The 15,991-nt window shown below is 48.1% G+C and overlaps 1 protein-coding gene across 9 annotated transcripts in view; it reads left to right on the top strand.

Moving 5' to 3' along the window:
* EPB41L1 (erythrocyte membrane protein band 4.1 like 1) overlaps nt 1-15,991 on the top strand; it is a 119,564-nt gene that overhangs the window by 51,282 nt on the left and 52,291 nt on the right. For all 9 annotated transcript variants that reach the window (XM_036321336.1, XM_036321342.1, XM_036321334.1 and 6 more), the window contains 2 exons: nt 14,117-14,313; nt 15,242-15,406. In XM_036321336.1, the coding sequence (XP_036177229.1) occupies nt 14,131-14,313; nt 15,242-15,406 (348 nt within the window). In that variant the 5' untranslated portion in view covers nt 14,117-14,130. The remainder of the gene's footprint in view (nt 1-14,116; nt 14,314-15,241; nt 15,407-15,991) is intronic.

Here is a 15,991-nt window from a genome sequence, read left to right as displayed (position 1 = left end):
CAGTGTGGGTCAGAGCCATGTTCCTGAAGGGACTTACGGTCTAATCGGGAGGCACAGACAGGACACAGGAAAGGGAACGGGTGAGTTATGGCATATGCTAAGCAGGGGTTTCTATTTTGGTGATCAGAGAAGGCTTCTGGGCACCAAAGACCAAGTGGAATTTTGATCGTTTTGGGGGGAGGGCATCCATCCTCCCAAGTCAGAGGGGAAGGAAATCGGATGCCTTTGAAGAAGAGCAGATGTCTGGTGTGCGTGGAGCAGATGGAGCAGGGGGCTGGGGGTGCTGGGAGGTGACTCAGAAAGTCAGCTTGTGTTTGGGTCTTTTGGCAAAGCTCTGAGATCCACCAGATCTAGTCACAGCTCCGCTGTGTGCTCGCCGCGTGGCCTTGGACACATCACTTAGCCAGTCTGCGCCTCAGTTTCCTCATCTGTAAAAGGTGGATGGACACACCTGTCTCATCGAGCCCATCTTTGGTGGTTGTTCTGTAGAGGACCTAGTGCAGTGCTGGCGCATCACAGGGACTCAGTAAACATCATTTCTCTCCGCCCTCTGCCTCTCTTAAATGTCAGGCTAAGGTGTTTCCACTTGACTGGGAGCCTGGAGGCTTTGGGAATCTGCAGGTGTTTGGTCTGCATAAGCATGTACTGGCGCATGGCAGATCTGTGCTTGGGAAGGTCCCTTTGGCAACTGTAAGAACCTCTAGGAGGGTGTGGACTGTGATCTTGCAGGAAAGAACTAGCCCTGTGGCCTTGGAGGGCTGGTGTGGGTAGAAGGTTGAAACCACAGCAAGATGTCTGTCCCCTCAGGTGGTGTGTGGCTCAGCTGCTTGGGGGAAGGGGAAGTTTGGGGGAGGGGAGGCCGCCAGTGCCGTGACTTGAGTTTGAGGCTCGTGAGTTTAAGATGAAGAACTTGTCTTCCTTCAGTCATTCTAAGGTTTTGCAGCATCTTCTTTGTGTATCCGCCCCCCCCCCCCCCCCTTTGAATAATCTTCTTTGGATGAATCCCCATCAGAGCTCCCTCTATAATAGCAGCAAATTGGGACTAAGTGCCTGACAATAGGAAGATGATTGAGAACGTTTTGGAACATCCAGTGGATCAAATAATATGCAGCCGTGAACAGCCACAGAAATACTTATCTTGCAGCATATGGAGCTGTGCCCTGAAGCTCCTTTGCATCATCCTTCATTCATTTCATTTCACATGTGACAGGTGGGAGAGGGGTTAGATCCTTCCTGTGCAGGAAGAGATTCAGGCTAGGCTCTAATCTCTCTGAGGGCAGGGGCCATACTTTACTCATTGTTGTATCCTCAGCGTGTAGCTCAGTGATTTGGTGAAAGAATTGTCTGAGTGAATGAAGCAGATGGGAAGTGACTTGTCCAAGGTAATGGGAATGGTTAGACCCAGAACCCGAGTCTCCTCGTCCTTACTTGCCACTTTCTTCTCACTCACCACTCAGTATCCGTGAGGGGAGCAGGGTGGAGAGGTTCCCAGCAAGGACTTGGGATGCACACAGACCTGGGCTCAAGCCTAGTTTCTGTCCTTACTAGAGGTGAGATGTTGGCAAATCAATTCATCTTTTTTTTTTTTTTAAAATATATTTTTTATTGATTTCAGAGAGGAAAAGAGAGGGAGAGAGAGAAAGAAACATAAATGATCAGAGAGAATCATCTCTGATTGGCTGCCTCCTGCACACCCCACACTGGGGATCAAGCCCACAACCCAGGCATATGCCCGGAACCAGGAATCAAACCATGACCTCCTGGTTCATAGGTTGACACTTAACCACTGAGCAACACTGGCCGGGCCAATTCATCTTTTTAAGCCTCAGTTTCTCCATCTGTAATATGGATAGTCCAAGTACCTCCTTCTAGGATTATCACCAAGACTAAATGACTTAAGGCATATAAAGCTCCTAGTATGGTAACCAGCACACCGTATAACACCCATGAATGTTAGCTGTGATGATATAATAATGTGGAAATATTTCTATACAATTAATGTTAAATTAAAAAAAACATACTAATATGAGCACTTAGATTAAAGTGGAGTAAAATGAGGTATGCCCATAGATAGATTATACTTACAGGCACAAATGGAGTTAGAGCAGGTACTATGGGAAGTAAATAAGACTGACCAAAATAAATATTTTTAAATATTATATTTATTTTTTCTTAGTTTTAATTACAAAAGAAATATGTGAAAAATCCTAATAATTCAGAAGGGTATTCTGTCCTTGGCTCCCCAACCAAAATCCTTCCTTCTAGCAGTAGCCAATAACAGGATATTTCCTATGCCTACATAAGCATACACACCAGAATGGGACCATAAACTGCATTATTGTTTTACAACGTGCACCTTTTTCATTTAATGATGGCTTGATATCTTTCCATGTCATTATATATAAAATCTATCTCAAAAATATTCACGATAGGTATGTGCTACTTTTGTAATTAATGGAATGGGTTAAGTCCTCATTAACTTGGACATTTAAAGTTGCTTCCAATTTTACTGTAGTCTAAATAAAGCTGACAATGAATTTTTATAGTGTTTAAACAATTAAAGGAGGTCAAATGAGAGAAAGAGTCATAGACTGTGAGGGGTGCCCAGAGGGTCTCCCGCTTCTCCCTGCTCCTTTCCCTCCTCTCCTCCCTTCTCCGCAGAGCCTGAGGGGGCAAGGACATGGAGGGCCAGTGTGTGGGAGGGGCCCTATCTGTCACCCTCCAAGGGTGGGGATATCCAAGGCAAACCCCTCTTTCACTCACCCAGTATGGAGCTCACCTATGAAATTTTCAGATTCTCTTGGGACATTATAAGTGGCTGCCTGGGCCCTGCTGCTGCTTATACCCCGAGTGTCCTTTGGGCAAGTTTTTTATCTTCTCTGGACCTCACTGTGTTCATCTGAATGGTCGAGACAGGCTTACTGATGGGAGCCATCGCTGCTCTACTGCAAACACGGTGCCTGAGTGAGCTCCTTGTGCAGTCTCTCGTTTAATTCTCACTGAATGCCTTGGAGGTGTGGAAGGAGTTACCCTCAGCTTAAAAGCTCAAATTGGCTCTCAGAGAGGTTAAGCAACTTGGCCAAGGTCCGCAAGCCAGTGGAAACAGGATTCAAACTGGTCCAAAGCCCGTGTTCATAACTGCTGCTCTATGCTTCCTCTCACTAACTGCTGATCAGTGAGGTCCACGCAAAATGGTTATTCTAAAAGGATCCTTTAAATTGTCAAGAGCCTTGCATGTGGGCGGGGTTGATACTGCTGTTATTATTTCTATATCCAGAGCAACAGTAGCTTTGGTTACATGGTTGACAGCAAGTTGGAGGTAGCAGGATTGAGGGGAAAGAGCATGGGACCATGAGCCAGCCCACCTGGGTCCTAGTCCTGGCTTTATCTGATCTGACTAGCTGTGTGACCTTGGCCAGCCAAGCCGGCCCGAGGAGTAAGCCCACCTACCCTGTTTGGCCCTTGAGCAGCTCCAAGGAGACAAAGCCCAGAAGAGAACCAGCTCATAGCCCGGCTCTCAGAGGATGCCAGTTACAGGACGGTCTCTATCTGCTTCTGCAGTCAGTGTGGCCCAAGAGGGAGGCATTTCTTCTTGCTGATGCTGTTACTCTGCAGTTCTGGGCATGTCACATGGTCCCCGGCCCACAACTCACATCAGTTTGTGGCTCCGTGATGGCACATGAAACCTTTGGGCAGGAAGCCAGTGCTAACCGGTGGCAGCCTCTTCACATTGCTTGGTTTTATTTAATGTGGTGCCCAAGGGTACCACAAGCCTCTGACAAGTTGCCATCTCTCCTTTGTCTCTTGGGAGCTGAGCAGCAGTAAGAACCACTGTGGCCCAGCTCCCATTTCAGCTCCTCTGCATCCTTCAGGAACTCCCAAGACTGGCTGGGAGGGTGGTACAGAGCCCCAGAGGCAGCTCTCTCACCCTGCACCCCTCCTCCCTCATTGCAGGCAGTGATTTCATTCACATCCACCCGGAGATTGTCACTCCAGGAAGTGAATGTTCCATCCTGGGGAAATCCCAATGGAAGAGCATCATCTCCAGAGAGAAAGAATAAGTCTTAACAATCTCCCTCTCCCTCTCCCTCTCCCTCTCCCTCTCCCTCTCCCTCTCCCTCTCCCTCTCCCTCTCCCTCTCCCTCTCCCTCTCCCTCTCCCTCTCCCTCTCCCTCTCCCTCTCCCTCTCCCTCTCCCTCTCCCTCTCCCTCTCCCTCTCCCTCTCCCTCTCCCTCTCCCTCTCCCGTTTTTCTTTTAATTATTTTCTTTTCCTTTTCTGACTCCCAAAGTAATACATGTTCATAGAAGAATTTTAAAACACAGAGAACCCCCTAAAAAGAGAAGTTAATTCAGTAATTCCTTCTCCAAGGGAATGCTATTCTTAACATTTCATTCTTTAGACTTAGTACTGAAATGAGAATATCTAACATTTCTTGAGCAATAAGTGGGTTTTGGCATGTGCCAAGTGCTTTACAGGCATGATCTGATTCGATTTTCACAGCACACTTGTGAGGTTGGCAGATTATCATTAGGATTGTACAGATGAAGATACAGGCAGAGAGGCAAAGGGACTTGATTGAGATCTCCTTGTTTCCCATTTTATCCTTAACCAGGAGAATATATTGCTTCTTCCTGGTTTCTCTTTCCCTCCCTCTCTGTTATATTTAGTGTTAGGAGGTATATCTGTCAGATTTTGAGGGGAAAATAGAATTCCATTTTGGCATACATATCAGATGCTTCAACTGAGTTAATTGGTAGTAAAGGTGTGGGCAGGGTTAAGGGAACCCACAGGGGTACCTTTAAACTAACAGTTACAGAAGCTGTTACAGTGTCAGAAGCTGCTACCTCCCCTTGGCCTGAATGAGCAGAGAGAGGGGGCCGTGTTCACAGAATCCAGTGATGGTTGGGCCTGTGCAAGGAACTGTCACAGAGGGGCTCAGCCACTGCCAGAACCACAGGGTGGGAAATTGGGACGATGTACCCCGGCCTCTCTCTCCTTCCACCCTCTGACCTCCTGCTAGCACCTCCCATTGGCCAACCAGAAGTCTGTAGACAAGGGAGCTCAGACAGTCCTAGAGGTCAGCCTCCTGCTTCTCGGAGTGGGGCATGGACCTAGGGCTGCGAACGGAGACTAATGGCCCAGGAAGCATGGTTCTAGCAGATGGAGGAGATGTGTCCCCTGACTTCCCAAAAGAATGAACAGTTATCTCATAACTGTGATTATCGAAACATCATTCAAAACAGAGGAATTGCACTTTCTGCCTCGCATTCTCTTGGTGTTTTGTGTCTCCTACACCCGGTCCATTTCTCCTGCTCTTTACCCTCCTTCCTACCATTAGTTTCTACCTGGTTCAGAATTCCCAGAAATGCCTGGGCAAATGTTGTTAGTGTCTGTGATTTAGAAGAGACAGCCTTACTGGCTAGGGAGTAATTGTTCACGACTGTGGACACATATGGCTGTATGTGCCCCAATGTTGTTCCATTGTGATGCATATGCATGCTTATGTTCTGGTGCACATATTGTAAACATCTGTAACACGCTCTCCCTATACTTGGCTTTAGCTTTCGTATTTCAAAGTGCTTTTCTGCTCTGTAACCTCCTTTATCTGCATGGCCCTTCTCTGCGGTGGGAGGACAGGGGCCCTCATCCCTGTCTGACAAATGAAACATGTTCAGAAAGGGGAAGTGACTTGCCCAAGGCCTCTCAGATGGGAAGTGGCAGAACTGAAACAAAGCTTCCTTTTCAATCTTGGGAGTTTTTCCATAGCCAACCTCACCCCAGGCAGAAATTAGTACAGGACAGAAGCCTCTCCAGCTGCTGAAATGCCATGTCATGAGGTGGACTTGGGAGTCAGAGAGACTTGGCTCAGCCTCATGTCCTTGGGCAGATTGGTCCACCTCTCTGGGCCCATCAATAAAGTACGGGTGATGATATCAGGAGTTTGGATGGAGAAGTCAGGTGCTTAAGAGCTGATAAGTCATCAGGACAGGCTGGCTGGCTGGTGCCCAGAAAGACTCCCACGGTGAATGCAGCCCCATCACTGGTCCTCAGTTGAGAAGACTTGGAACTTGCCTTGTTGGTATTCCATCCACCCATTACCCCTGTGTTTACCCACTTGTCCATCTACCCATCCATCTGACACTAGACCCCTCGGTTTACAGTCTGGCACTGCCATTCACTAGCTGTAGATCTTGGGCAAGTTACTTAACTGCCCAGTTTCTTCTTTTGTGAAATGGAGATAATGAGAGCATCTATTGTAGGTTCTTATAAAAATTAAATGAGTAATTGATGTAAAGGGCTTAGATCAGTGCCTGGCAAATAGGAAACTATAGATGTGCTAGCTTTGTTGTTGTTGTTTATCGAAAACAGCACTCAGCCCCGGAGGTAATGGTGAATGAGATTAATAAAGTTTTGTCTTTATGGAGTTTATATTCCAGAGGAGGAATAGAAACCAATAAGTAAATCAATCAATAAATTTAAGTTTTGTTTGTGATAGTTACTATGGGAAAAAATTCAGCATACTTGCCAAATGGGTACAGAGTTTCTGCTTGGGGTGATGAAAATTTTGGAAATAGATAGTGGTGATTGTTGTACAACATTGTGAACGTAATTAAAAACCGAGTTATACTTAAAAATGGTTACAGTGGCAAAAAGAACCTAAAACAAAATGTCAGCATGCTGTAACCAAAAAAACTAGGGGGAGGGATCCATTTTAGAGAGTAGTCAAGGGGTAGGTACATAGACTGAGATCTGAAGGGTAAAAGCTGCCATGGCCAAGATGTAGGGGACACACCCACTGTCTAGCTATACCAAGGTACCATTTAAGGGCAAAACCCCACAGCAGAGGCAAGCTTGGTGTGGTTAAAGAGCAGATGGGAAGCCAGTATGGCAGGCTCACAGTGATGGTATGGGCAGCAGTGGAAGCTGATACAGGGGCCATATGTAGCCTTGATAAAGAGTTTGTGTTTTCTTTTGATGGGAAGTCATGGGGGTTTTAAAGAAGGCATCCAATTGGAGTTTTGAAAAGGTCCTTGTGGCTGCTCTGTGGAGAATAAACCCTAGGAAGGCCCAAGTGGCCACAGGAAGTCCATAGGGGGGGCTGGGGAAGCCATGCAGGATGAGTTAGAGTAGCTTGCACCTGAGCAGTGGCTGTGGGAATAAAGAAAAAGAACAAATCCAAGTTCCTGGACTCAGGGATGCTGACTCATGTTAACCCAGGTTGGAGGGCCTGATGTATAAGACTGTCGATTCATTTTAATGAGTGGCACAACAGCAGGCCAAGTGGATATTGCCTCGGCTGGGCTAGGACGCCCTCTCCCAAAACGCCACCCAGATGGAAAGCCACAGTGTGGGAAGGCTGCTTAGTGCCCCTGGAGGAGGAGCCAGCAGGTGGTTGCAACGTTGAAGAGCATTAGATGCTGACAGCCTGCAAGTCTGGCCCCAGACCCACCAAGTGAGCTTCCCGGGCCTCACTGGGCTCCACTCCTCCAGACAGGGCGGGTGTAGGCACCGTCAGCATTTACTTCTCTGGCTGACCCCTGTGCCCCCTTTGCTAATCCCATGCATATTGGATTTCATGTTTAGTGTCATCATTCAGGCCTTGCTGGCCTGTGTCTCTTAGAACATCTTTCTGCATCCATTCTGGGTGGGCACTTCTGAACTCCTGGTTCTCAGACAACTCCCTACTGTGGCTTCCCATTACTGCTTGTAATTATAGGCCATCTCAGGGTCGTTTTATTGGGTGCAAACCGTGCTAAGCGCTCTCTCGGTGTTATTTTCCTGAATCTCTATCAGGAAGGAGAGGGAAGGAGGCATATCTCTGTTTTTTAGACAAAGCCACCTAGACTCAGAGAAGTGAAGTCACTTGATTAAGGTCACAGATAGAGGTAGTTCTAGACCCAGACTTTGGGTCTAGGTCTCCCCTGCCCTGCTGCCCTGTGAAGGGTCACTGAGATGACTGTGAAGTCCCTGACCCTGGCCTGCCCTGGCCTGAAGCAGCATGTAGTGATGGGAGCCTTGCCCCTCCCAGTAGTCACACGTCTGACTCCTGCAAGGCTGCCTGCACCCCCCCCCCAGCTCCTTCACTTCTCCTGACTCCACCTGTTCCTCCTGCCAGGCTGCTTGAAGCTCACATTTATAGGCTTCTTGTTCTGAGGAGTCCGGATGTCAAGGCCACCTGTCTGTTTCCTGCACAGCACTACCTGTTCCCATCTCTGGGCATTTGCTCACATGACGATTCAGCCAAAACACCCCCCTGGCCGTCTCCGGTCTACATTCTTCCTTTTCTCAAAACCCGACTCCTCCTCACCCTCCATTCCCTACCCTATAAGCCCTTCTTTGAGAACTCTAGGCCATGTTCCCATTCCCTATCACCAAATCTCCAGAATCTTCTGGGAGCTGAAACATACACTAGCAAATCTAAGTCACATGCCTGGTGTTTAACCGTTTCCTGGGTGAGCACCCTCCTCCCATGTAGCAGTGAGCACCGTAGGAACCATCACATGCGTCCTTGGGGTCCCCTGTGGTGCCCGGCCAGCCTGGCTGCCAGTGGGCGCCATCAGCCTGTGCTGGCCTGGGCCTGGGCAGAACTGTGCCCACGTGACTGGCTGTAGCAGAAGCCATGGCCAGGTTCTTGGCTCGTTTTCCATGGCCTGGTGAGAGAACCATGCCATTATCCCTGGACTTGTAAAATAAAGAAGAATCTTACTATAGGTTTTATTTTTAATTTTAATGTTATTTTATTTTTTTTAATTAAATCTTTATTGTTCAGATTATTACATTTGTTCCTCTTTTTTCCCCCCATAACTCCCCTCCTCCCAGTTCCCGCCCCACCCTCCGCCCTCACTCCCCACCCACTGTCCTCATCCATAGGTGCACGATTTTTGTCCAGTCTCTTCCTGCATCTCCCACACCCCTTTCCCCCCCAGGAATAGTCAGTCCATTCTCTTTCTATGTCCCTGATTCTATTATAATCACCAGTTCATTCTGTTCATCAGATTATTTATTCACTTGATTCTTAGATTCACTTGTTGATAGATGCATGTTTGTTGTTCATAATTTGTATCTTTACCTTTTTCTTCTTCTTCCTCTTCTTAAAGGATACCTTTCAGCATTTCATATAATCCTGGTTTGGTGGTGATGAACTCCTTTAGCCTTTCCTTATCTGTGAAGCTCTTTATCTGACCTTCAATTCTGAATGATAGCTTTGCTGGATAAAGTAATCTTGGTTGTAGGTTCTTGGTATTCATCACTTTGAATATTTCTTGCCACTCCCTTCTGGCCTGCAAAGTTTCTGTTGAGAAATCAGCTGACAGTCATATGGGTATTCCCTTGTAGGTAACTGAGTTTCTTTCTCTTGCTGTTTTTAAGATTCTCTCTTTATCTTTTGCTCTTGGCATTTTAATGATGATGTGTCTTGGTGTGGTCCTCTTTGGATTCCTTTTGTTTGGGGTTCTCCGCGCTTCTTGGACCTGTAAGTCCATATCTTTCACCAGGTGGGGGAAATTTTCTGTCATTATTTCTTCAAATAGGTTTTCAATATCTTGCTCTCTCTCTCATCTTCTGGCACCCCTATAATTCTGATGTTGGTACGCTTGAAGCTGTCCCAGAGGCTCCTTACACTATCCTCGCATTTTTGGATTCTTTTTTCATTCCGCCCCTCTGGTTGGGTGTTTTTTGCTTCCTCGCATTTCAAATCATTGACTTGATTCTTGCGCTCCTCTGGTCTGCTGTTGGGAGTCTGTATAATATTCGTTATTTCAGTCCGTGTATGCTTAATTTCTAGTTGGTTCCCCAACATAACATCGAGGGTCTCATTAGTTTTCTTGTAGATCTCATTAAGTTTATCGGCGGCTTCTAAACAGTTCTTGAGAGACCTTAAAAGTGTGGTTCTGAACTCTATATCTTCCATTGACAATTTTGTCCTGTTTCTTTGTCTCCGCATTTTGTTATGCTTTCTTGGTGCACCCCCTAGTGGTCTTTGTTCGCAGTCTTATAGTTAAATCTTGATTGTTGTAGCTAATACCAGGGAGGGTTTGACCTCCAGGCCAAGTGGCTATGAGAATCAGCTGTGTCTGCAGTGAGAGAACTTCTGTCCTCTAGGGAGGTGCTAATCTAGCCTTTGCCTGAGGCTATCCGGCAAATGCCTCTGTGCAGGGCTTGGGCGGAGCGGGTTGCACAGGATCAACAGGGTGGGCCAGAGAGAGCAGTTATGGCGGCTCTCAGTCCTGTCCCCAGGGGCTCTGCCTCTCTGAGTCCCAGCGACCGCTGCAAACCTCGGAGAGAAAGCTGCACTCGCTCTGACCGAAGCCAGACAGTCCCGCTTCTCCCGTTTGAGTCTGGGTCCCTAGACTCGCCTGTATCTGGAGCTCAGAGTCTGCGACTCCCTCCCGATTGAAAACACCAACCGCGCCCTCCGCCGCCAGCCCGCTCCGCGCACTCCGCACCTTAGAATTTGACTTCAGCACTGCGCCTCCTCTGAGTGTCCGTATGCGTTTCTCTTTCCTCCTAGTTGTAGGACTTCCACTCAGCCAGCGTTCCTGTGGTTCTGGGTGATGTCCATTCCGTCTTTTAGTTTCACTTTTGAAGTAGTTGTTCAAGGCAGCAAACTCCGGCGTTAACCTATACCACCATCTTGGTTCTCTCCTATTTTTCTTTTTTAATTAGTAAATTCTTTTTAAAGTTTGAGTAGACTTTTTGTCCTTCTCATTCTGTCATACCAAGCCATGTGCTTTGAAAAAAAAAATTATTTTTTAACATCTAATGCTTTTATTTATTTTATTTTTAAGACTTTTTAAAAATTGTTTTATTGCTTAAAGTCTTACAAAGGGTATTTACATTATTTTTAAGACTTTTAATTCTTTTCTTAAAATATGTTTTTCTTGATTTCAGAGAGAGGAAGGGAGACAGAACGAGAGATAGAAACATCAATAATGAGAGAGAATCATTGATTGGCTGCCTCCTGCATGCTCCCTACTGGGGATTGAGTCCACAACCCCTATATGTCTCCTGACTGGGAATCCAACCATGACCTCCTGGTTCATAGCTCAATGCTCAACCATTTAGCCACACTGGCTGGGCAATCTCTAATCCTTCTAAATCAAGAAATCTCCAAGTATAGTAGAAAAATTGAGAACTCTGTTAAGCAGAAAGAAGAGAAAATAATCATCTCTACTCTCTAAAAACAACCAAAGTTAACACGTTGCTGAGTTTTCTGTATCTGTGTATAAACATTAATCAAAATAGGGTCCATCTGTGCAAACTGTTATGTATCATGCCTTTTCATTCAGATATTCTCCGTCATCTTTTTAAACTCTCTAAGTGGATGAGCCATCATTTATCTAACCAGCCCCTGGCCTCAGTGCTCATGGCTGGCTTATGCCACCTCCTTGGACCCGAGTGTTTTCTCCTTCAAGGAGCTTCTGGTGAGGTTTGCTTGAAGCAGCTAGGGTTAGGGAATCAGGAGGCTGGGTGGGGAGGAGAGTGGGTGGGAGGGTTAGGGAAAACCTGACTGAGGAAATGACTGTCACTCACGTCTCTTTCGCTCTCTGGGAATCATCTGTAAAAGAGAGGAGATGGAATTATCTTGAATGACTTCCAGTGCCCCTCCTCTGTGGTTCTCCCAGCACCAGGTCTTCACTGCCAGCAGGCTCTGCTAAACACCCGGACAGCGGAAGACTGGGGTATTTATTTAAGATTGCTCTCCTGGCTGCCCGCAAGAAGACCAGGCCAGGGAAGGTTCAGAGAGTGTGGGCTGAAGCCAGCCTGAAGCAGAGGGGAGGAGCTGATGCGCCAGGGCCACTGGGCTGCCTGGGCCCATGAGGATTGTGTGGATTCTGCTCCTTACAGCAGAAACGTACAGATTAGTCTGTGGGTTCTTTTGTGTGTGTTTTTAAAGCAAAATTAAGTAGACATTTATGTTGAGGGTTCTTCCCTCTAGGCCTTATCTAGCATAATGGCCGATATCCTCCAGTGCAGGCTGAGATCTCGAGCCAGGCAGGCAGGTCTGTTTGGGCGGTGAGCTCCCTGGAGCAGCTCTTGTGGCTTTGTGTCCTGCACAGTCAGCACTTGGTGTCACCCAAGCGACAGAGAGCCTTTATTTTCCTATGGCTTTAAGTGATCCCGTAAAGCCCAGGGTAATGATGTAAGTGGGAAGCATCTCTGGGCGAGGATGAGGCATTGTGGACCAAGGCCTGCTCTTCCTCCTCATCTTCCACTTTAATAGCAGCATCAGTAACAACAAACCCTCTCATTTGTGCGACGAGCTCCAGCTTACAAAGCTTTTTACTCATTACCCATTCGTTGGGGGTTGAGGATGTTTGTGATCTGTCCGGGGCCCCAGAGTTCCCGCATGGCCTAGTGGGGTGCTCAGGGGTCCTGCCTTTCTGTCCAGGGCCCTTTGGTTTGGGCCGGGCTGGTGCCCCACAGGAACACAAGGAGGGAAACTGAAAAGCAAAAAGCAAGTGTGGGGCAGAGGTATGTGCCTCTGGAGGTAGCTGTGATGTTGAAGGGTAGATCCAGTGTCGTTCTGTCTGTCTTCCTGCTCATCAGGGACCTCTCATAGTGGATGGGGTCAGGGAGGAACCCTAAGGTAGATTCAGCACCTGTCTGTCTGTCTGTCTGTCCATCAGAGGCCTCCCATGGTAGATGAGGTCAGGGAGGGATTTGCCAGGTGTAGTCTCGATCTTTCTCGTTTATATCCTGGCACAGTTGGCACTAGGTGTCACATAAGCGTCAGGTGTATTTGGAGGAAGGCTCTACATCAGGGGTGAGGGTTCCTGCCCATATCTCTGTTCCCTGGTTTTAGTTCCAAACTTTTCTTTGAGAATCGACTGATTGGAGTCAGAATAGGTACTTTCTCAAAACACCAACTTGTGAGTTAAAAAAAAAGTATATTTAAAATTATTAACCTCTCTTAACAGTTTGCTGATTGATCTTTCCGATCTTTTACTACAAGTACACAAACACAATGATGTGTTGTTGAGGTTGTTGTTTTGTTTTTTAAATATAAAGTGGAACCATGCCATTCTCTCTCCTTTTCTGTCTTGGCAGTGTGCTTATTTCACAGAATACCTGGCAATAAGTCCTTGATTCTCTACAATCTCATTTCTTGCTCCAAGAAGAAAAGGATAAGAATGGCTAATTTATATATAATTTATATAATAGATAATTTCTCTAAGTCCCTTGCTTTTTTGGGTGAGTCCTAGAGAGGTAAACTGAATGCCCCATTTGTGGCCAACCTGGGCCTGAATCCAGTTTTTCTGACTCTTACATCGGCAGGGCTATGCTTATGTTAAGAATGTCTTTCTGCCTTACCCTTTAGATCAGGGGTGGGCAAACTTTTTGACCCGAGAGCCACAATGGGTTCTTAAACTGGACCGGAGGGCCGGAACAAAAGCATGGATGGAGTGTTTGTGTGAACTAATATAAATTCAAAGTAAACATCATTACATAAAAGGGTACGGTCTTTTTTTTTTTTTTAGTTTTTTTCATTTCAAACGGCCCGGATCCGGCCGTAGTTTGCCCACGGCTGCTTTAGATCCATTCTGACAACATCCCTGTGAAGTCAGTGGGGCAGGAATAATTGACAAGGCTTGGTGCATGAAGAGCCTCGCCCACAGTCAGCGCTGGGAGGGTCTGGAGCCTAGGGCTCTTTTGATTGAGTTCAGTTTATCCAGCCTTTAGTGAGGGGTTACTGTGTGCCAGTAGCCTAGTGGGGCGCTCGGCCTGCTATTGTTGGACAGACAGCCTAGCTGAGGTCCTGCCTTGTCCTCTGGGCAGAGTGGGGCTCCCTAGAGAGACTCACATCGTCCCTAGGAAGGGTCCACATTCCAGACCTGGGACAAGATAGTAGAGTCCCTGAAGAGCTGTTTGTACACAAGGTTGGGAGGGAGGAGTCTGTGACCTCAGTTGTCCCCACGAACCCCTCACTTCTCATGACTCTCTCCCCATCCCTACTTCCTGTCCCTCCCCCCTCCTCCCTCTCTCTGTGGCTCTTTATCCATTTGTCTCCATCTGTCTCTCTCTGCATGTGGTTCCTGCCCCGCTCGCTCTGTTATGTCACACTATCGCTGCCCCTTTCCCCGTCGTCACATGTTCTTCTTCATGCCAATGCAGGCGTGCTGGTCACCATGACAACAGAGACAGGCCCGGATTCTGAGGTGAAGAAGGCTCAGGAAGAGGCCCCACAGCAGCCTGAGGCCGCTGCTGCTGCTGCTGTGACCACTCCAGTGACCCCTGCAGGCCACGGCCACCCAGAGGCCAACTCCAATGAAAAGCAACCGCCCCAGCAGGACACTCGGCCTGCTGAACAGGTGTGTGCCCGAGAGCATGGGCATCCCTCTTCCTGCCAGCCTGTCCTCTGGGGCAAGTGCTTAGGAAGGAGGAGAGGAGGAAATGAAGATTTATTACTGACCAGTTACGTGCTGAGCACAGTGTCGTTTTTATATTTAATTCTCCCACACCTAAGAGAGTAGCTATTAATTTCCCATTTTACACTTGGGGAAATTGAGGCTCAGCAGGATAAAGTGAGTTACCCAAAGTCACATTGCTATAAAGTGACAGATGTGGAAGTTGAATCTAGATCTGGTGTCAAAAACACATGTTCTTTCAACCTCATTTCCTACCCCCTGAGCCTGGCCATTCTAGCTTCGCCAGCCCAGGGTGGCCCCAAATTTATCACCCTGAAGCTACAAGGGACTCAAGGAATCACCTAGTCATTGACTTCACTCCTTCCTTAAATCATGATAGGCCCAGAAAGGGCAGGGACTTGGCCAAGGTCAGTGAGGGTGTCAGTGGTAGAGTTAGGACAAGAGGGCAGGGCTCAGGCCTCCCTTCCCTCCATTAAATTAGTCCACAAGCCCCAAACGTCATGCTAGACCCAGTGACAGACCAGGAAGGAGGAGACCAGATGGATATTCTTATAACTCATGCACTATTCAGGGGAGACAGGACAGCTCTGGCCACTGGGGGTGGTTTTGTGGGAGGCTCCCGCCTTCAGAGGCTGCCACAGCAGCAGGAGCCTGCGGGAAAGCAGAGGACCCCTCAGCTGCACATGGAAGCTCTGGCTCTCCTCCTGCACTACCCACCACAGACTCTGGTCCCCCCAGGGGCCTTAGATGGCAGTGGCTCTCGTTTTGGGGTCCATCACAGCCCCAGCTGCCTCCTTGTTGCAGCTCATTTGGGTGAAAGGCTATGATTTCAAGCTCGCTGACCAAACTCTTCTCCTGGTTGGACCTACAGAGCCTAGACATGGACGAGAAGGACAACGGGGAGGCTGATGGCCTGTCAGAGAGGACCACGCCCAGCAAGGCCCAGAAATCGCCCCAGAAGATTGCCAAGAAATACAAGAGTGCTATCTGCCGAGTCACTCTGCTCGATGCCTCTGAGTATGAGTGTGAGGTGGAGGTAGGGACCACCCAGTGCCACATGCCCCGTCCGCAGCCAGCTGGCCTCAGAGCAGAGCAGGCTTCTGTGTGCACTCAGCCTGGGCCAAGCCAGAGGGCATCCATTCGTCATGGAGTCCTGGACTGACTGGAGTGTCCCAGAGAGATGACCTGGCCAGCCCTTTGTACAGATGGTGGCATCCAGGCCCGGAGATGCCTGTTTTGATTGCAGATAGAATTAGACGAGGCACCAGGCTGGCACCAGGAAAAGGTTTCTCAGGGTGGCTGTACCTTGGCAAGGAGCCACCATCCAAGGGCTGATCTGCAGCCCAGTCTCTTCACTGTGACCCAGCAGACACTGTTTCAACTAGAATCATTTTTATTGGGTGGAGAGAGGGGTCCTCTCTTGTGAAACCCCCCTGCCCAGGATACTACCTCTAGTCTCTAGGACAAACTGGTCACTTGAGGGTTCCATGGTAAAGGTGTCCCCCAGGCGTAGGGAGGTGGCCCATTGGAAAGGCACACTCCCCCAGGCCGTGTAGAAACCCTGTGGCATGGTCCTGTCCCACACTGGGTGGCAGGGCAGACCCCTCCTCTCTGGGGTCAG

The sequence above is a fragment of the Myotis myotis genome, unplaced genomic scaffold, assembly GCF_014108235.1.
Source record: "Myotis myotis isolate mMyoMyo1 unplaced genomic scaffold, mMyoMyo1.p scaffold_m19_p_9, whole genome shotgun sequence".
In the NCBI taxonomy this organism is placed as follows: Eukaryota; Metazoa; Chordata; class Mammalia; order Chiroptera; family Vespertilionidae; genus Myotis; species Myotis myotis.
The sequence above is the reverse complement of the archived record's forward strand: the minus strand, read 5'-3'. Positions and strand labels throughout refer to the sequence as shown.